Raw genomic sequence first — 17,165 nt, 5'->3', positions numbered from 1 at the left:
CTCCTCCCCGCACGGTCCAGGCCCGCGCCTGTGTTCTTGGGGTCTGGTGCCCAGGTTTCTCACTCCGGCCGTCTGATTTCTTGGGGTCTTTTCACTCTGGCCTAGGCTGCCTGCGTTCCTCTAATCCCAACATCTTGAGGTTAAGGACATTAGGCTCTCGTAGGACCCCACTCCCCACCCTTACACCCTTACACCCATGAGGCCCATACAACTTGCATGTACACAGTGATGGGGGCCACTCAGGCACCCTGACCCTGTTGTACATGAGCTCATGAGAGTTTGAGCCGATTAGGTGCGTGCACAGCGTGTGCGCACTGTGTGGTGCACGTGCAAGCGGGATGTAAGTGGCAGTGTGACTTGGGGTCAGAGTAGTAGTGGAGCCGTGGCTGCCAGGTCCCACCCAGTCCAGGATGGAAAAGACAGGTGTCTGTGTTGTGTGGCTTTGTGTGAATACTTTGCCTCTCTGTGCCCCAGTTTCCCCACCTGTATTATTACCAGATTCTCATAGGGTTATAGAAAGGACCCATGCCAGGTGCATGGTAAACAGTGTTTAAATGTCCTTCATTGTAGGTGTTGCTACGTGCTCACTTGCAGAGACACCCACACCCTCAAAAAGGAAGGGCATGGTGCAGTTGACCACACAGATATTCCCCAAACCTTTGTTCCAGGCAGGATCACACCCACTGCCATGCCTGTTCTCACATGTAAGTACCTTCCTTACATCCACAGCAGTCACAGCCACCTACATCCTGCCACATGGACAGGGGCTGATGCTCACACTCATACAAATATTCTCACTTCACTCCCATTCATGCACACTCATGCACACAGACGCAGAGCTCACACTGCTCCAACACATGCACACAAATGATTCTCTACTGAGACACAGTCCCACACGATATTCATACATTTACCATCAGCCCACTGGCCTTCAGAGTACCTGCAGGGGTCAAATTAGGGCTGCTGGTGCACATGCATGCTCATTTGGCACATTGTTACACAACTCCCATGTTGCCTGGCGCTGGCACACACATTAGCACACATACACTGAGCTCACACAAAAAACGACAACACTCACATGCCATCCTAAGCACAGATTGCCGACACTACAGCCACACATGCAGAGGAACTGTGGAGACACTGTCGCGTGTGCACACACACCAGTCTGGCAGGCACAGCTTCCCTGTACACACGAAGCCCTGCCAGGAACTCACCCCCACCCCTCCAGCCACATTAAGCTGTCACCAGCTGCACCGTGGCTGCCTCCTGCTCACCCCACACTGCCTGTGCCCCCTCCCCCTATGGTTGGAGGCCTTGGGGGAGGGGTTGTTCAGGCACATGGGGAGCAGGACACTCACATGTGCCCACCATGTGGACGCTCATAAAACGGTTGTCCTGGCAACAGCAACTTGAAAGACTTGGTTCTTCCTCTGGGGTGGGTAGGACGGAAGACAGGGGGTGGGGACACCAGGATCCACGCCCACCTTCCACCACAGGCGTGTGTGTCACATTCAAGTATACACACACTGATACAAACACATGTGGAGGAAACCCCATCACACTCAAACCCCAGAGACCCGGCCCTCAGGGCCAGCCCCACATGGTCACATGAGACATAGGTGTGACACCCTGACACACCACTTTGTCATGTCCCACAACCCAGCACCCCCGCCACTGTCTGTCACCAACCCACACACTGCACACTATTTTGGTAACACAGAAACCCCGTCACACTAGCTGACTCACACTGTAGCCAGGAATTGGTGTGCACGAGGGCACCTCTGCCCTCCAGCCCTCACCCCCCTCAAGGAGTTGTCTGGGCCTGGCTGCCCAGGAGGCCAAGGAAACTCAGAGGGTGGTTCTATGTTCAGGAAACACGAGTGTTTACAATGCTTTATTTTTAAACCTTCCTCATCCCACACTGGGGCCCCTGCAAGGCAGAGCGAGTGGAACTAAAAGTGCAGCCCGTGGGTCTGGACTGTGGCCTCCCCAGGGCACGGATGTGCAGAAACCAAGGCTTGGCGAAGAGCAACTGGCACCCATGGGCATCTGGACCCTATGGCTAGTTTGAGCCTGCTGGCCCCAGGGTCAAGGCTGAGGCAGGGGTGGGACAGTGCAGGGCAAGCTGGAACCTAGGCTCTTTCACATGCCTGTGGTATTTGTCCAGGAATTAGCTTTGTTCCTTCCTAGCCTCCTGGGATGCCAGGCAACACACCCCCTCCCCAGCCTGCTTCTGTGCCCACTTGGCAGTTTTGAAAGGCAAGAATCAGAGAGGTCAAGATGCTGGCCCAAGGTCACACACTGAGGAAGAGACTCAAACCTGGGGTTGGATGACTCTACAACATTCAGTCACTTCCCCTAGCCACTCCTCCAAACCTGTCCCCTGAGGCTGGCCCCCTGCCTTCTCTGGGCAGTCACTGATCCCAAGGGGAGTGTTCCATTCAAGAGTGGAGGCCCATGTAAAGCTTGTGGGAGGCTGGCAGCCGCTGGCCAAGACTCGGACTTGGCTGGAGAAGAAGTTTCCATCTTAGCGCCAGGAGCTGGTCCAGGCCCTGGGAGCCCAGGACTGCACTTCAGGAACCCCAGGGACCAGCCCTGTGGGGATGAGATGGCCTAGCATCCCCTGTGCCCTCTGTCCATCTAGCTGTCGCCAGCCAGAGCGTTAGCCATCTCCACACACTAAGCATTACCCCATCCCTCAATGTGCTGGTGACCTAGCTTGCTGGGCCTCGGTTTCCCCATCTGTGAAATGGCTTCCATGTTAGTTTTGTGCCCAGCACAGGCCTTCAGTGGTGGATAGTGTTGCCCTCCAAAAGGCTCCCCAAAACTAGGCTTCAGAGCTCTTGATGGGACAATCACCCTCGCCCTGAGCTAGATGGTGCTGCGAGTGGGGAGGAAGGCCTCAGAACACTGACGAGAGACAGAGCTCGGCAGTACACCCAGCTGGGGTCAGAGCAAGGGCTCCTGGGGCCAGAGGAGGAACCGCCCAGCCTCAGCCAGGATTAGGCCTTCGAGGCTTGTGGGCGGCAGGAAGGCCCGGCCTGTTCCAGGTGAGGATGGGAAAAGCAGGGATGGTGGCTGTCCCCACATGGGCCATTTACAGCCACAGGTCACAGGTTGGAGGGTCCTATCCCTGGAGGCTCTGGGTCAGCAAGGTGGGAAAGCCATCGGGGTGGCAGGAAGGAGCTGGGCGGGGGTGGGCCCTGAGTTGTGTGGTCACCTGCAGGGCAGGGCTGGAATGAGGAGCTTCCTAGGCTCACAGCGGCACAGACCCTCTCCCACAAAAGTCACAAACATGAACACACTGTCACACACACAGAGACACAGACACACAGTCACGCCCCAAAGTCATTCATACTTAGCAGTAATGGCTGTAAATATGTATATATATATATATATATATATATATATATACCATCACACAGAGAGACACAAATGCAGAAGCCACAAATATGCATACATAATCACATAGACACACAAAGCAGCCGCAAATGTGCACTCAGACATACAATAGACATACAAAAGACACACATGTTCACACACACATAAACATGCTCATAGACACACACAGATACCTCCCCAAAGTCATTCATACTCAGCAGTCACAGCTGTGAATATGTGTGTGCACCATCACCTCACACACACACGCAGCAGCCCTGGTCACTGGGGTTCAGCAGCCCTGCAGCACATCCACCCTGGCACTGGCTCTCGGCCGCCCGCCTGCCCTGCTGTCTCACATCCTTGGCCCCGAGTTGCCCTAATCCTGGTCTCGTGTCCTGCAGCCAGAAGATAAGGGGTAGCTGCAGCCCCAGATAAAGAAGGCGCAGCTACAAGTCCGAGGGGGCCCTGGCAGCAGTGGGCACTAAGCCCGGCTGTACCTGCCTCGCTGCTGCCAACGCCAGCCAGCCGGGCTGAGAGGAGTGAGAGGGACTGAGAGAGAGCAACAGGGAGTTGGAGGAGAGGGAGAGAGACAGAGAGATGAAGAGGGACACAGAGAAAAAGAGAAATGTGAAGAGTGAGGAGACAAACATGGAGGGAAAGAGAAATGCAGAGAAAGATAAGAGACAGAGCGGCACGCAGAACAAAATGCAGAAAGAGAACAAAAATATTGGGGCAAAAGAGGAGGAATAAAAGAGAGGGAGAGCTAGTGACTGAGCAAAGTGCCAGCTGCCTTCCCCAGGCCCTGCCTCACCCCCACCTGGGTGCCTCAGTCTCCCCATCTGCATTTTTGCTTTAGAGAACTACCCAAGCCTGGCTCAGGGTGGGAGGACACCTTCCTTAATGTACCCATGTTCTCCAGGGTGACACTTGAAAAGGCCTTAGCCCTCTGTCAGAGCCCCAGTGATGGTGGGACACCCTAGAACAGGTCCTACCCCTCTGCCTCAGTTTCCCCAGCCATGGTAAGATGCATTCACCGAGGAAGTGTTCACTGAGTGCCCACTGTGTGTTAGGCCCTGTGCTGGGTGCCAGGAACACAGAGTGACCGAGGTACACCCGACTCCCACCCTCTCTGGGCTCACAGTCCAGTGTGGAAGACAATTGTATGACCAGGAAGCTTCCAGGATGATCAGGGTGGTGGTGGGGGACACTCAGGCAGAGACAGAGCCTGTAAGGGGCAGTGGACCCACCCCAAGCATGGAGCTGTCAGAGAGGCTTCCAGAGGAAAAGGAAGTGAGAACCGAAACGTGAGTGTAATGAGCAAGGTAATGGGACCAGGGAACAGACCTGCTGGGAGACGGAAGAGTACATGCAAAGACTGGGAAGTAAGACTGGCTCACAGGAAGTCTGAAATGAACTTGGTGATTGACTTTAGGGAATGAGGAGGTAGTAAGGGATGAAGCCGGGGAAGGCAGCAGAGGCTGGGTCATGTAGGAACTTATGGACCATGGTCCAGGGCTGGGACGGTAGGGAGCCATGGAAGGCTTGGGAGCAGGGGAGGGCCATAGTTATGTGTGTTTTAGAAAGAGCTGTGGGAGGCTGGGCTGTTGGGGGCGAGAGGAGAAGACATTGAGGCCTGGGAGGCAGGGTGATGGGAGAGGAAAGTGACTGGAGAGACTCTAGAGGGAAAGTGGGCAGGAAATTGTGTGGGGAGAGGCTGATGCCCTAGCCTCTGGCTCAGGGTGGTGTGGGTGGCAGACCCTGGGCAAGGGGCCACTGCAGCCTGTGGATTCAGGTGGAGAAGGGATAAATTCCTGTTCCTTCCACACAGGGTCAGAGAGAGAATGAGTTAAAGCATGAAAGGGGAACACAGTAACTGTTCAATAATAGTTTAGCTACTGGGAAAAAATATACCGTTAAAATAATACAATATATAACAAGGAGCAACTAATATTATGCCATTAAATTAGTACTCATGTTTATCAATGGCCAGTCCACAGCGCCGACCCCCTCAACACACACAGTAAGCCTTCCTGGCCCTACACAGAACAGGCAGGCCATGTCAGGGCAGAGCCAGGGGACTCTGGGAAAGCTCTCCTTGGAGGCTGAGGCCCAGAGAGGGGTGGCCAGATACCTGAGGTCACCCACCGTGGGCCTCAGTTCCCCCACACCTGTCCAATTGTCTCTCCAGATTGGTCGTGCCTGTGGGAGGACAGGGGGAGACTACTGGTAGAACCTCAAACCGCAGCGGAATGGGCACCGGGAGAAGCGAGCTCCCGTCACTCACTGGACGTGGGAAGTGGGGCTGGGCAAGAAGTCTCCCAAAGACTGCAGCAGTTTCGTCGTTTTTTGATTTCCCGATTCCACTTTTTTATTCCTAGATTGTCCTACAGAGGGCAGCCGAGGCCAGAGATGGAAGACAAACTTGCTCCCCCGCCCACTTCCATTTTCTCCCAGGTCTTTGAAAAGCGAGCCTGTTGTGGCCTCAAGCAAATCCTTTCCTTCCTAGGTCCTCAGTTGCCCCATCTGTGACGCAAGCACAAATCCAGCGTCACGTCCCTTCCCCGAGAAAGTTTTGTTGAGTTTAGCAGTGAAATGCAAGGGAACCGAAGGGATTGGTTGTTCCCACCCGGCACTGTGTTCACGTAATTCAGGGCACATAACAGTAAGAAAATAATAAAAACAGTAGTCGTTAGCATTTATTGACTATTATTTATTAAATTCTTACCTTCTGAAAGAGATACTTTTATCAGTCCCATTTTTCTGATGAAATGGAGAGACCGAGGAATTAAACAGCAATGTTCCCAGCTGGTAAGTGGAAGGGCTGGGATTCGAACCTTACAGGCTGAGTCCAGAGCCCTGCGGTCTCTGCTGCAGCAAGTCTCTTCCAGAAACTGGGAGCTTCAGGCGGGGTACAAGAGAGCGCAGTGGGTACTGTCACAAATAGAGAATAGATTCTGCCCTCCTGGGCTGACAGCCCTCCCACTTGCCTGGGGATAAGAGCCCAAGTCCTCCCAGCAGCACGCAAGGCCCTGCAAGACCCCTCTCTTCCCTCTGAGCTCCTCCCTCTCTCCCTTTCACTCTATTCTAGCCACTCAGGGCTCGCTGCTTGTCCCACACGCCAGGGCTTGGTCCTACCTCGGGGCCTTTGCACTGGCTGTTCCCACCACCTGTAACAATTTTTTAAAAACCCCAGCAGGAAAACAAAACACTTCTGTGGGCCGACTGCCGACCGCGGGAGAACAGTGTGCGAGCCGCTTGAGGATCTCTGAACAGCCCAACTCCCTCCCATAGAGATATCAGTAGTGAAAGGGACCCGAGGCCCCACCCCCACGCAAGCTCCGCCCCCACCACGACGCGCGTACAATGGCGTCACTGGGAGCGACCCAGGCGTGTGCACTTCCCCAGGAGGAACGGCAAGAATTCACGAGCGACCCGGAAGGTGTTCTCCAAATACTCCAAAGCGGGCGCGAGGGGGGCCGATGGCGGAGGGTGCGGCGGAGGCCCCAGCAGAGAGTGGTGGCGGTGGCGACTTAGGAGCCGGCGCGCTGGAACGGGGAGTGGCGCCCATTAAATCTCGGTGAGTCCCTGGGACAGGGGGAGAACTTCATGGAGCCTTCCCAGCACCCTTAGGGCGTCTCGAGCGGTGCATGCCGGGAGGTGGGGCAGCCCGGGGCGGGAAGCTCGAAGGTTTTTTCAGTACGGTCTGTTCCTCAGCGGCGATACCTGAGATAACGCACGTTGGAGACTGTCACATATGCTCAGGATGCCGCGGAGCATGCTAGTGTGGGAGGGGTTTGAGGCGAGGGCCGCAATGCAAGCTGGGGACCGTAGTCTCAGTGTATGACGGGACTGGCGCATGTGCGCCCCAGTTACAGAGGCTGGGTCTTGTTTCGGAGCCGATTACCGGGGGATAGGCTGGGGCTTGTAGGGCTGAGAGGTACGTTGGGAAATGTGGCTGTAGTCCCCGTTGTGAGGCATGCTGGGACGTACAGTTTATTTTAGCCTAAGGTGGCCAGGGATGTTCCTGCCTGATGCCTGTAATTTGGCTTAACACTCCAGGCAGCGGGGACTCAAAGACAAAATAGGCCCTCCTGTGGCTCTGAGATTTTCCCAGGCTGGCAAATGTCTGGTTCTAAGTAGTGAGGTCCCCATCAGCAGAAGCATGTAAACAGGGGCAAGTGTTCTCAGTTTCTTTCCCTGGTGTCCACTGAATGGAACTCAGGAAGGGATTCTCTCAAGAGTTCCTTTTTCTTCTTTTTCTGCTGACAGATACCTCACCACCAAAGAGCAGTTCCATGAGTTCCTGGAAGCAAGGCAGGAGAAGCCCAGCCAGGAACCCAAGAAAGGAAACTCTCATGACTGTGCCCTGGCTGAACCTGAGGCTAAGCGGATCCGACTAGAGGATGGACAGCTGGGAGAGGGCACCACGGAGGAGCCAGCTGAGCTCGGCAAGCGTCCTCAGGCTCAGAAGAGGGCCCGTGGCCAGAACAAAGGCCGGCCTCATGTGAAACCCACCCACTATGACAAGAACAGGCTCTGCCCCTCCCTGGTGCAGGTTAGTGTCATGTGTCACCAGAAAGTCCCAGAAGCTTTTAGTCTGAGCCTCTCTGTCGCCATTCAGTCCTCAGGGTGTTGTGATGTAAATATTATTTTTCCCATTTTCCAGATGAAGAAACTGAGGCACAGTGAGGTTACTGACTTGCCCTAGGACCCACAGCCAGGAGGGGAGGGGTCTAATTCAAAGTCTGGCTGCCCCAACCTCTCCCTGTCCTCCCTCACTGCCTCCCTGTTTCCCTGCAGGAATCGGCTGCTAAGTGTTTTTTTGGAGATCGATGTCGCTTCCTACACGATGTGAACAGCTACCTGAAGACCAAGCCAGCTGACCTGGGCCCCCGTTGTGTACTATTCGAGACTTATGGCAGGTGCCCCTATGGTGTGACTTGCCGTTTTGCCAGGGCCCATCTGGGGCCTGAGGGCCAGAACCTGGTGCAAGAGGAGGTGGTCCAGGCCCCTCCCATCCGAAATGGCTTGGACAAGGCTCTGCAGCAGCAACTTCGAAAGCGCAAGATCCACTTTGAGCGTGCTGAGCAGGCCCTGCGCCAGCTAGGGAAGGGCCACCTGCCAGGCCCCACCCCTGCTGTCACTACCCCCACAGGGACAGTGAGTGCCCCAGGGCAGGACAACTGTGACACCCAGCAGGCCCGCCTAGGGCCCAGCACCAGTAGCCCTTCCCACAGCCCCATCCAGACCTGCGGACCCCTGACAGATGAGGACATAGTCAGGCTGCGGCCTTGTGAGAAGAGGCAGGTATGGGTCACAGGCTTTCTCTTGAGGACACTAACAGTGAAGGACGGGACAACACTCCCAGCCACAGAGTTAGGGATAAGGCAGAGGGAGGCAGTGGGAAAGGCTTCCTGGAAGAGAGGACATTAGGACTGAGGGTTTGATGGTTGACTAGAAGCTGTCCAGGAGAAGACACAGAGAAAAGAACATTTCTCATAGGCAGATTGGTTGACACATGCAGAAGTTTAGAGGTAAAAGGGTACTAGGCCAGTGGGGCAAAGAAAAGCATGTTTTAGATTGCGGGGAGAAGGGAGGCTTCAAAATCAAGGTTGGAGGGTAGAGCCTCTCTGTTTTCTTTCCTTCTAGCTTGACATCAGTGGCAAACTGTACCTGGCCCCCCTCACCACGGTAGGGCTAGTGTGGGGTGGGGTGGGCGGTGGCAGCACGGTCACCCCGACAGTGCCCAGTGCCTGCCGGTCTTGGGTTGTCTTGTCCAGGACACTCACGGTGTGTGGGCAGGTGTCTGGGGCACCCCTCACTTGTCTGTGTTCCCCACCGCCCCCAGTGCGGGAACCTGCCCTTCCGGCGAATCTGTAAGCGTTTTGGGGCTGACGTGACATGTGGGGAGATGGCCGTCTGCACCAATCTTCTGCAGGGCCAGACGTCCGAATGGGCCCTGCTCAAACGCCACCAGTGTGAGGACATCTTTGGTGTCCAGGTTGGTGCTACCCCGAGGGAGGGAGGGAGGGAGGGAGAGAGGGAGGAGGCAGCTTTCAACTGCCAAGATTTGGAGCAAGGTTCAGGGTGGGCTCTCCTGGAACCCAGGCCTGGCTCAGTCACTTCCTAGATCCCTCTCACCTCAGCCACGGGGCAGACTGATGGCCTTGGCATGGGGCCAGGCAGGGAGAGTCCAGATGGGCTCCTCACCCCCTCTGCTTCACCACCTGCCACAGCTGGAGGGTGCCTTCCCTGACACTATGACCAAGTGTGCCGAGCTACTGAACCGCAGCATCGAGGTGGATTTCGTGGACATCAATGTCGGCTGCCCTATTGACCTTGTGTACAAGAAGGTAGTGGCTGTTCAGCCCTCAATCCCAAGTGGGCAGAGTGGATGGGGTGGAGACCTGGGACCTGGCTTTGCTCTTGCCTGAGTCACTGGGAACCTATGTGGGTCCCTGTGCCTCAGTTTCCCCACTTGACCAGCAAGGGATGTCAGGCCCAGTGTGGGTCCTGCCCTCCTTTGCTCCAGCTGCTTGTATCTTCCAGGGTGGGGGCTGTGCCCTCATGAACCGCTCTGCCAAGTTCCAGCAGATCGTTTGTGGCATGAACCAGGTATGCTCCAAGATGTCCCCACCTTTTCTCCATCCAAGCCTGGGCCCTGCTGATCACACCCATCCCCACAGGTGCTGGACGTGCCGCTGACAGTGAAGATCCGCACAGGTGTCCAGGAACGTGTGAACCTGGCACACCGGTTGCTGCCCAAGTTGCGGGACTGGGGTGCAGCCCTGGTCACGGTGGGTCTTGGGGTACAGTGGGTATCAGGGGCCTTCCGGCAACCCTTTCTTCTTTTTTAAATTTTTAAAAAAATTTTATTTATTTTTAGAGAGAGGGGGAGAAAGGGAGAGAAATAGCAATGTGTGGTTGCCTCTTGCACACCCCCTACTGGGGACTTGGCTTGCAACCCAGGCATGTGCCCTGACTGGGAATCGAACCAGCGACCCTTTGGTTCGCAGCCCACGCTCAATACATTGAGCCAGGGCTCCGCAACCCTTTCTAATGGTCTGTTTCTTCCCCTCCTCCCTTTTCATCTCGGCTCTCCCTCCATCTCTGACTCTGTCTGTCTGTCTGTCTCAGCCTGGGTCTCTGGTCTCTCTCTTTCTCTCTTTCTCTCTCTCTCTCTCTCTCTCTCTGATGCTCCACCTCCCTGGACCTTCCCTCCCTCCCCATGTGGCTGCTTCTCCTCTAGCTCCACGGCCGCTCTCGGGAGCAGCGCTACACCAAGCTGGCTGACTGGCAGTATATCAAGCAGTGTGTGATGGCAGCCAGCCCCATGCCCCTGTTTGGTGGGTTTCCTGTCACTTAAACTTACATGCCCTGTCATCAAAGGCCACAGACACACCTGGGCCCACCCCCTACCTGAGACCCCTCCCTGCCTCAATGGGGGCTGCTGGGTTGGCAAGAACTCCCAAGAGCTGGCTTTCCTGCCTGTGTGCAGCTCCCCGAGGCCCCTGTGTCTGTCCCTCAGGAAATGGAGACATCTTATCATACGAGGATGCTAACTGCGCCATGCAGACTGGCGTCGCTGGAATCATGATTGCCCGGTAAGCATGCCTGGCGCCTGGACCGGGGGGTGGGGGGACATGTGCAGAGAGCTATCTGGAGTTACCCTTAAGGCCTGGCCTGCGTCTCGGGAGGGCAAGGCTGTGTCTGAGCTTTATCTCTCTTGTCACAGTATTGCTGCCCAACTGCTGCACTCCCTAGTCCCCTTTGTCCCCAGCAGGTGTGTGTGTCTGTGCAGAGAGATGGCGGGGCTGCAGCTGGGAGGGAAATTTCTGGAACAGTCTGGAAATTTCTGCAGCTGTGGGCTTGGAGTTGCGAGTTAGAACTCTTAGGGGTTGAAGGTGGTACGCACACAGCAGGAGGGTCTGGGACTGTGGGACTGGACGCCTCTGACCACTCCCCGGCCCTCAGTGGTGCCCTGCTCAAGCCGTGGCTGTTCACGGAGATCAAGGAGCAGCGACACTGGGACATTTCATCATCCGAGCGCCTGGACATCCTGCGGGACTTCACGTACTATGGCCTGGAGCACTGGGGCTCGGACACGCAGGGCGTGGAGAAGACCCGCCGCTTCCTCCTTGAATGGCTGTCCTTCCTGTGCAGGTGGACATGGAGCAGCCAGGGTGGGGGTGCTGGTGGTGTGAGGCAGCCTGGCTCAACCCTGAGTCTCCACCTGCCTGCAGGTACGTGCCTGTGGGTCTGCTGGAGCGGCTCCCCCAGAGGATCAATGAGCGGCCCCCCTACTACTTGGGCCGTGACTACCTGGAGACACTCATGGCCAGCCAGAAGGCAGCCGACTGGATCCACATCAGGTGCTGGGGCTGGGGGCATGCTGGGGAAGGGGAGGCCCAGGCCCCAGGTCTGACCCTGCCTTCTGCCTGCCCTCACAGTGAGATGCTGCTGGGACCTGTGCCGCCCAATTTCGTCTTTGTGCCGAAACACAAGGCCAATGCCTACAAGTAGCTGCAGGGGTGGGAGGAAGCATTGGAGGGTCCCCTTAGCGTGTGAGAAGACAATAAACTTTATATTCTTTTAAAACTCTGGCCTTTCTGTGACCCTGAGGTGGCCCTTTCCTGCTCCCGGGAGCCCTTTCTGGACACCTGCCTGTTCCCTTCCCCGTTCCCTTCCCCGTCGCCATCCCAGCAGCTCCCCTCCCTCTCCCTTCCTCATTCACCGAAGTCTCCTGGCTGCCCCCACAGGGCCAGCCCCGTGCAGGTCGCTGCTGATGCCCAGAGAAGCCTTGACCACAAAGAAGCCACTGGGGATTATGAGAGTGGAGGGGGGTCCTTGGCTTGCAGGGGTGTGGATCCGGGCAGGCTGCCTGGAGGAAGCAGTCTGAGAACTATCAGATGGGCGTTGCTGGTAAGGCAGAAGGCAGCACACTAGGCCCAGGGTTTGCCCCACACTTTGTGACACACGTCTCCGGCTGCCTTGGTTTTCCCTTTTGTCCCTGTCCACCCTCCCCCACCTCCAATACCTGGAATCCTGGCCAGTGGGAGGAACTACAGGCTGGAACCTGCCGCCAGGAGTAACCAGGCAAACAGAATTCTGTGTGACTTCTGAGCCCGTTCTCCAGGTGAGGTGCCTATGCTCTCACCTGCCACCCTCCAGGCCTGCCCGGGCTGGGCCCCCCACCTCCCCATGCAGCACCCAAAACCCTTCTACACTACTGCAGCTCCCCAAGAAGGTTTCAGCCCCCAGGGCCTGGATGGCACCGAGGGGCCGGGCGGCCCGCCCACTGCTGCCTGCACAGACCCTCTTCCCACTGTGGGTATGAGTCAGGCAGCGGTGGCAGCCGGGGACACCTGACTGGGGGCGGGGGGCCTGGGCTCTGCCCACCAGCTCCAGGACCTCACCTACCCGCATGACTTCGTCTGCAGGTTCCTCCAACCTGTATCACCCCCCAGACCTGGAGAAAGAGGTGTTTCCGGCCCCTCCAGCAGGTATCAGGCTCCTCCCAACCCTTGACTAGGCCCTGTGCCAGGGCTGGAGCGGGCAGGGCCATCTCGCCTGTCCCTCAGCAGCTCCCAGACGCCAAAGTTTGTGTCCTTGTTTCCCAAAGGGGTCCCCAGACCGAGGTCTGTGCCCCATCTAGACAGGACCCTGAAGACAAGGCCTGTGGCTCTTGTCCCCCAGCGGGGCCCCCAAACCCAGGCTTTTGTCCATAGGTCCCCAGGGTTTGGGCTGTCTTCTCCCATGACCCCACACTGCCTTCCCCAGGTAGGTGGGTCCTAGCCCTGCCCTTCTCAGGGCCGCCCCTCCTGGGCCCACAGGTTTCCAGATGGCGCCCTGCGGCTGCTTCTTTGACCCCCGAATTTACCGAATCGAGTGGGCCGCCACTGACTTCGGCCAGTCGTCCCTGTACAAGCTGGCAGCAGCGGGTGGTGGGGTGCCGGCTGGGGGCCCTGCCTCATCGGGCACCTACCTCCTAGAGCCCCAGCACTACCTCAAGGCCCCGGTACAGACTCCGCCTTACCCCCATTTCCAGCCAGCACCTGAGGGCCCCCAGTACCTCATGCCCTACTACCCACCTGAGGGGCCCGGGCCTGACGTCCTGGGCTTTGTAGGTGAAGGGGGGGCACCCACCTTCGTGGAGCCACCCCCACCCCTGCTCAAGGAAGGCCCGGTGCCCCTGCCCCCACCACTGCCCTCCAAGGAAAACCAGCTGCCCCCGCTCCTCATCACTCTGCCCGCTGAGGCCGCTTTGCCCCCTGGGGCCTATGGCCACCTCAAGGGTCATCTGAGGGCCTTTCCTGCCAAGGAGCTGCAGGGCAACGGTACCGGGCCAGACCTGCTGTACCCACCAGGCCCTGGGGACCCCAAGGTGGCCGAAGCAGAGGCAGCCCCATCAGGGGCGGGTGAGACTAGGTCCCCCGAGGCCGCCAGGGCCTTTGTGCTGCCTGAGAAGGTGCTGCTGGAAGATGCCATGAAGCTCTTCGACTGCCTGCCGGGGGGCACGGAGCCCGAGAAGTCCCTGCGCAAGGCCCCTGGACCAGCCCTGCCCGACAGCGGGGGTGGTGGGGATGACTCCTCCAGCGACATCCGTTCGCTGCACCTGCCGGATGAGTTGCTGTCCTTCGACTACAGTGTGCCCGAGATCCTGGACACCGTGTCCAACGTGGACTACTTTTTCAACTTCAAGGCGCTTGACGAGGAGCCGCCACCCTGCCCAGGGCCCCCTGCCACCACCACGGCAGCCCCGGTGCTTCAGGCTGAGCCCCCCAGCAAGAGAAAGTCCAGTGCCTCAGCCACCAAAAAGGGGAGGCAAGGAGGCAAGAGTAAGCAGTCCGTGGGCCTGTCCAGTGCCCCCTCCCCCGTACCCAGGCAGGACCTGGGAGCCGCCCCTCATTAAAGCAGATTGAACCTCAGCCCAGTGTCTACTCGGTGGTGGCGATGGAGGGCAGTGGACCAGGGGTGGGCACAGAGGGAGGGCCGCCCCCTCACCTGCTCCATCCAATGGGCCCTGAACCACACGGGGGAGCCCTGCAGGAGCCCAGTGTCCCCCAGGTGCCGGGCGTCCAGGCTGAGCCGAGGAGCCCTTGCCTCGGGGGGACTGTACATCCCCTGTGTCCTGGCACTGGAAACTTAGCCAACAGGGAAGGGGGGCCTCTGAGAGGTGGAGAGACACTACCCAGAGCCCTGCACCGTAAGGATTCCCCACCTCCACGTTTGGCAGGAGAAGTCACGGCTGCCCAGAGAAAGGCAGGAAAAGGACCCCACGCTAGTTCAGGCAGACATGAGGGGCAGGTGCTGGATGGAGGTGAGGGTGCCTGGTGGTGAGGGGTGAGGGCTGGGCGAGGAGGTGGGAGACAGTGCCCACTTGGCACACAGGTAACTGGAAACAGGTCCACTCATGGTGGAGATGGGCATAGTGCACCTGAAACTCTGGTGGCAGCCAGAGACCATGATGGGTAAGTCTGTCTCAGGTAGGGTGTTTGACCAGGCCCTGAACACCGGGTCTTCCCACCAGGCCCAGCACGTGGGTTCTGCATCCCAAGTAGCAGGCACAGGGGAGCCAGGGCTTTGGGGGGCCGTGTGTTTGTCTGTACATGAGTTAGGGTTTGTAAGCACAGATATGAAATGGCCCATCTTCTACAGACTTCCCTGCTCTGCCCAGGGTCTTAACCTTCTCTGATTGCTGTCTCACCCTTTCTGAGGCCTGCCTGTCACTCCACTGTGCCACTGTCTCACTCACTTTATTATTAATTATTATTATTATTATTATTCACTTTTATTTTTTTTTCTTTTTTTTAAAAGATTTTATTTATTTATTTTAGAGAGGGGAGGGAGGGAGAAAGAGAGAGAGAGAGAGAAACATCAATGTGCGGTTGCTGGGGGCTGTGGCCTGCAACCCAGGCATGTGCCCTGACTGGGAATCGAACCTGCGATGCTTTGGTTCGCAGCCCGAGCTCAATCCACTGAGCTACGCCAGCCAGGGCTATTATTCACTTTTAGAGTGAGAGAAAGGGTTGGGGGAGAAGAGGAAGAAACATCAATGTGAGAAGGAAACATCAACCAGTTGCCTTATCACACATGCCCCAACCAAAGATCGAACCCGCAACCTGGGTATGTGCCCTGGCAGGGAATCAAACCCAAGACCTTTTAGTCTATGGGACAACGTTCCAACCAACTGAGCCACCTGGCCAGGGCTCACCCACCCCTATTGATTAGTGCATGGGCCACCCCTCTTCTGACAGCTAACAGCTGATGGAAGTGCTGTCATTCAGAGGAACTCTGACACCAGCATGTCAAGAGAGGCAGAGCAGTGGAGGCAGGCATCCAGAAAAAACCACCCATGGTTAGTGCTCATGTCACCTGCTTGTTTTATATACACTTTATTTTGACAACTCAGCCCCTCTGGTGCACGCTCAGCGCCTTCACCGGAAACACGCACAGGACTGTCTGCATCTCCTGCACAGACCGACCCAGAACCCTCTGAACCTGTGGCCCTGCTCCATGTGCAGCAGTTTGGGGACCATGTAGGCCAGCCACACGGACAGCAGGGTGGCCACTACGAGCAGAGTCGTGATGATTGCTGAGTGGCTGAAGGGCAGCGGGAAGGCCCCATACACGTAGACGCTGAAGGTGGTCTCCAGGTGGCAGTAGCTGCAAGGGGTGGGTGGGGAGAGGCCATAGGGCACCACCTTCAGGGGCCCTGCCCTCACCCAGCACACATGGTAAAACTGAGGTCAGGGCCCTGGACTGGTGACCTGGAACACATGGGAACCACCCTGCCTGGTTTCAGAAGCTGTAACCCGCCCCCCACGGCTAAGGCTGAGTGAGTGACCTTCAGACCATAAGCCACTAAGGAGACAAAGCTTATCTCCCTGGCAGGAGTGCCGCTTCTGCTCCTTTTACTTCATCCATAACTGGCCCCCAATGCTCGATCAGTTAGCCAATGATGGGTAAGATTCCCCAAGCGGGGGAATGGCCTAAGACAGGCACGATCATGGGGAGGCCCCAGGGAAGGACTTGGGGGGCTCTAGCAAAACTGGGTGATGGACCCTCGCCCCTCAGTGTTGACAGCCTGAGTCCTCATTCTGTCTACAAGAAGTCTCCTAATCTCTTAGCTGCCTTACTTCCCCTGCCTGACTTAAGCCTGAAACAATGACAGAGGGTGGTGCAGCCCTGTGCTGGAAAGGACAGGCTCCCTGGGTGATCAGGCCTGAGAAAGAATGCATAAAATCCTGTGAAAACTGCTTTGCTAAGAATGCTCTCCATTAAATGATAAGGGTCTGAGCAGGAAATGAGTTTGTTTCCCAAAGTTTTGTAGTCCTTTAGCTAACAGACCCTGACTCAGAATAAGCCCTCGTAATTCTTTGTATACTGTCTGTTGTTTGATCCTGACTGCCTGACAATGATTAATGAGCTTTACCTGCATTCCTGTGCAATTTGAAAGCCAATAAAAACCTGTCAAGGCAAGGGTTGGAGCGCCCTACCCTTGAGAGAGAAGTCGCACCGTCCCTTTTCCTCCACAGGACTCGGTAGTCCTTGTGAATGTATCTTATCTCATCCATAATGTCGCGGACACCGTGGGCCAGTGTCCATGCCAGACACCGAGTTCAATTTATATCTACTTTTTATCCATTCTTACTGTGCCTTCCTCTTGTGTATTTTGGCAGCAGTCATATTTCCCCCCCAGGACCCCTAGGGTCCCCTCCTCTGCAGACAAGGGGTGCCTCCTCTTTGCCCAGGTTCCGTCACAGCCTGGAAGCAGAGTGAGG

General features: G+C 56.8%; 3 protein-coding genes across 3 annotated transcripts in view; 2 read left to right on the top strand and 1 right to left on the bottom strand.

Moving 5' to 3' along the window:
• Nucleotides 1-6,568: 6,568 nt before the first annotated feature.
• On the top strand, nucleotides 6,569-11,982 carry DUS3L (dihydrouridine synthase 3 like). The gene is made up of 13 exons (XM_028521171.2): nucleotides 6,569-6,958; nucleotides 7,651-7,936; nucleotides 8,182-8,688; nucleotides 9,031-9,072; nucleotides 9,230-9,382; nucleotides 9,618-9,734; nucleotides 9,931-9,996; nucleotides 10,068-10,178; nucleotides 10,631-10,727; nucleotides 10,910-10,985; nucleotides 11,356-11,544; nucleotides 11,625-11,753; nucleotides 11,832-11,982. Exons 1-13 carry the CDS (start codon nucleotides 6,861-6,863, stop codon nucleotides 11,902-11,904), a joined length of 1,944 nt encoding a protein of 647 aa, XP_028376972.1. The 5' UTR covers nucleotides 6,569-6,860; the 3' UTR covers nucleotides 11,905-11,982.
• A 541-nt stretch (nucleotides 11,983-12,523) lies between these two features.
• Nucleotides 12,524-14,308, top strand: PRR22 (proline rich 22). Its single transcript, XM_028521841.2, has 3 exons — nucleotides 12,524-12,712; nucleotides 12,822-12,884; nucleotides 13,215-14,308. Exons 1-3 carry the CDS (start codon nucleotides 12,529-12,531, stop codon nucleotides 14,291-14,293), a joined length of 1,326 nt encoding a protein of 441 aa, XP_028377642.1. The 5' UTR covers nucleotides 12,524-12,528; the 3' UTR covers nucleotides 14,294-14,308.
• Nucleotides 14,309-15,764: 1,456 nt separating this feature from the next.
• CATSPERD (cation channel sperm associated auxiliary subunit delta) overlaps nucleotides 15,765-17,165 on the bottom strand; it is a 41,912-nt gene continuing 40,511 nt past the window's right edge. The window contains exon 22 of the mRNA XM_028521923.2: nucleotides 15,765-16,047. Within this exon, the coding sequence (XP_028377724.2) occupies nucleotides 15,819-16,047 (229 nt within the window). The 3' untranslated portion in view covers nucleotides 15,765-15,818. The remainder of the gene's footprint in view (nucleotides 16,048-17,165) is intronic.

The sequence above is a fragment of the Phyllostomus discolor genome, chromosome 8 (genome assembly GCF_004126475.2).
Source record: "Phyllostomus discolor isolate MPI-MPIP mPhyDis1 chromosome 8, mPhyDis1.pri.v3, whole genome shotgun sequence".
NCBI classification, from domain to species: domain Eukaryota; kingdom Metazoa; phylum Chordata; class Mammalia; order Chiroptera; family Phyllostomidae; genus Phyllostomus; species Phyllostomus discolor.
This window is presented reverse-complemented; position numbering and strand designations above follow the sequence as displayed.

Excerpts from the sequence above, each read along its gene's own strand:
- DUS3L (XM_028521171.2), top strand. The coding sequence starts at position 6,861 with ATGGCGGAGGGTGCGGCGGAGGCCCCAGCAGAGAGTGGTGGCGGTGGC. Across the intron at positions 9,735-9,930 it reads TTGACCTTGTGTACAAGAAG|GGTGGGGGCTGTGCCCTCAT; the intron begins GTAGTGGCTGTT and ends TGTATCTTCCAG. Across the intron at positions 10,986-11,355 it reads GCTGGAATCATGATTGCCCG|TGGTGCCCTGCTCAAGCCGT; the intron begins GTAAGCATGCCT and ends CCCGGCCCTCAG.
- PRR22 (XM_028521841.2), top strand. The coding sequence starts at position 12,529 with ATGCTCTCACCTGCCACCCTCCAGGCCTGCCCGGGCTGGGCCCCCCAC. Across the intron at positions 12,713-12,821 it reads AGACCCTCTTCCCACTGTGG|GTTCCTCCAACCTGTATCAC; the intron begins GTATGAGTCAGG and ends CTTCGTCTGCAG. Across the intron at positions 12,885-13,214 it reads GTTTCCGGCCCCTCCAGCAG|GTTTCCAGATGGCGCCCTGC; the intron begins GTATCAGGCTCC and ends CTGGGCCCACAG.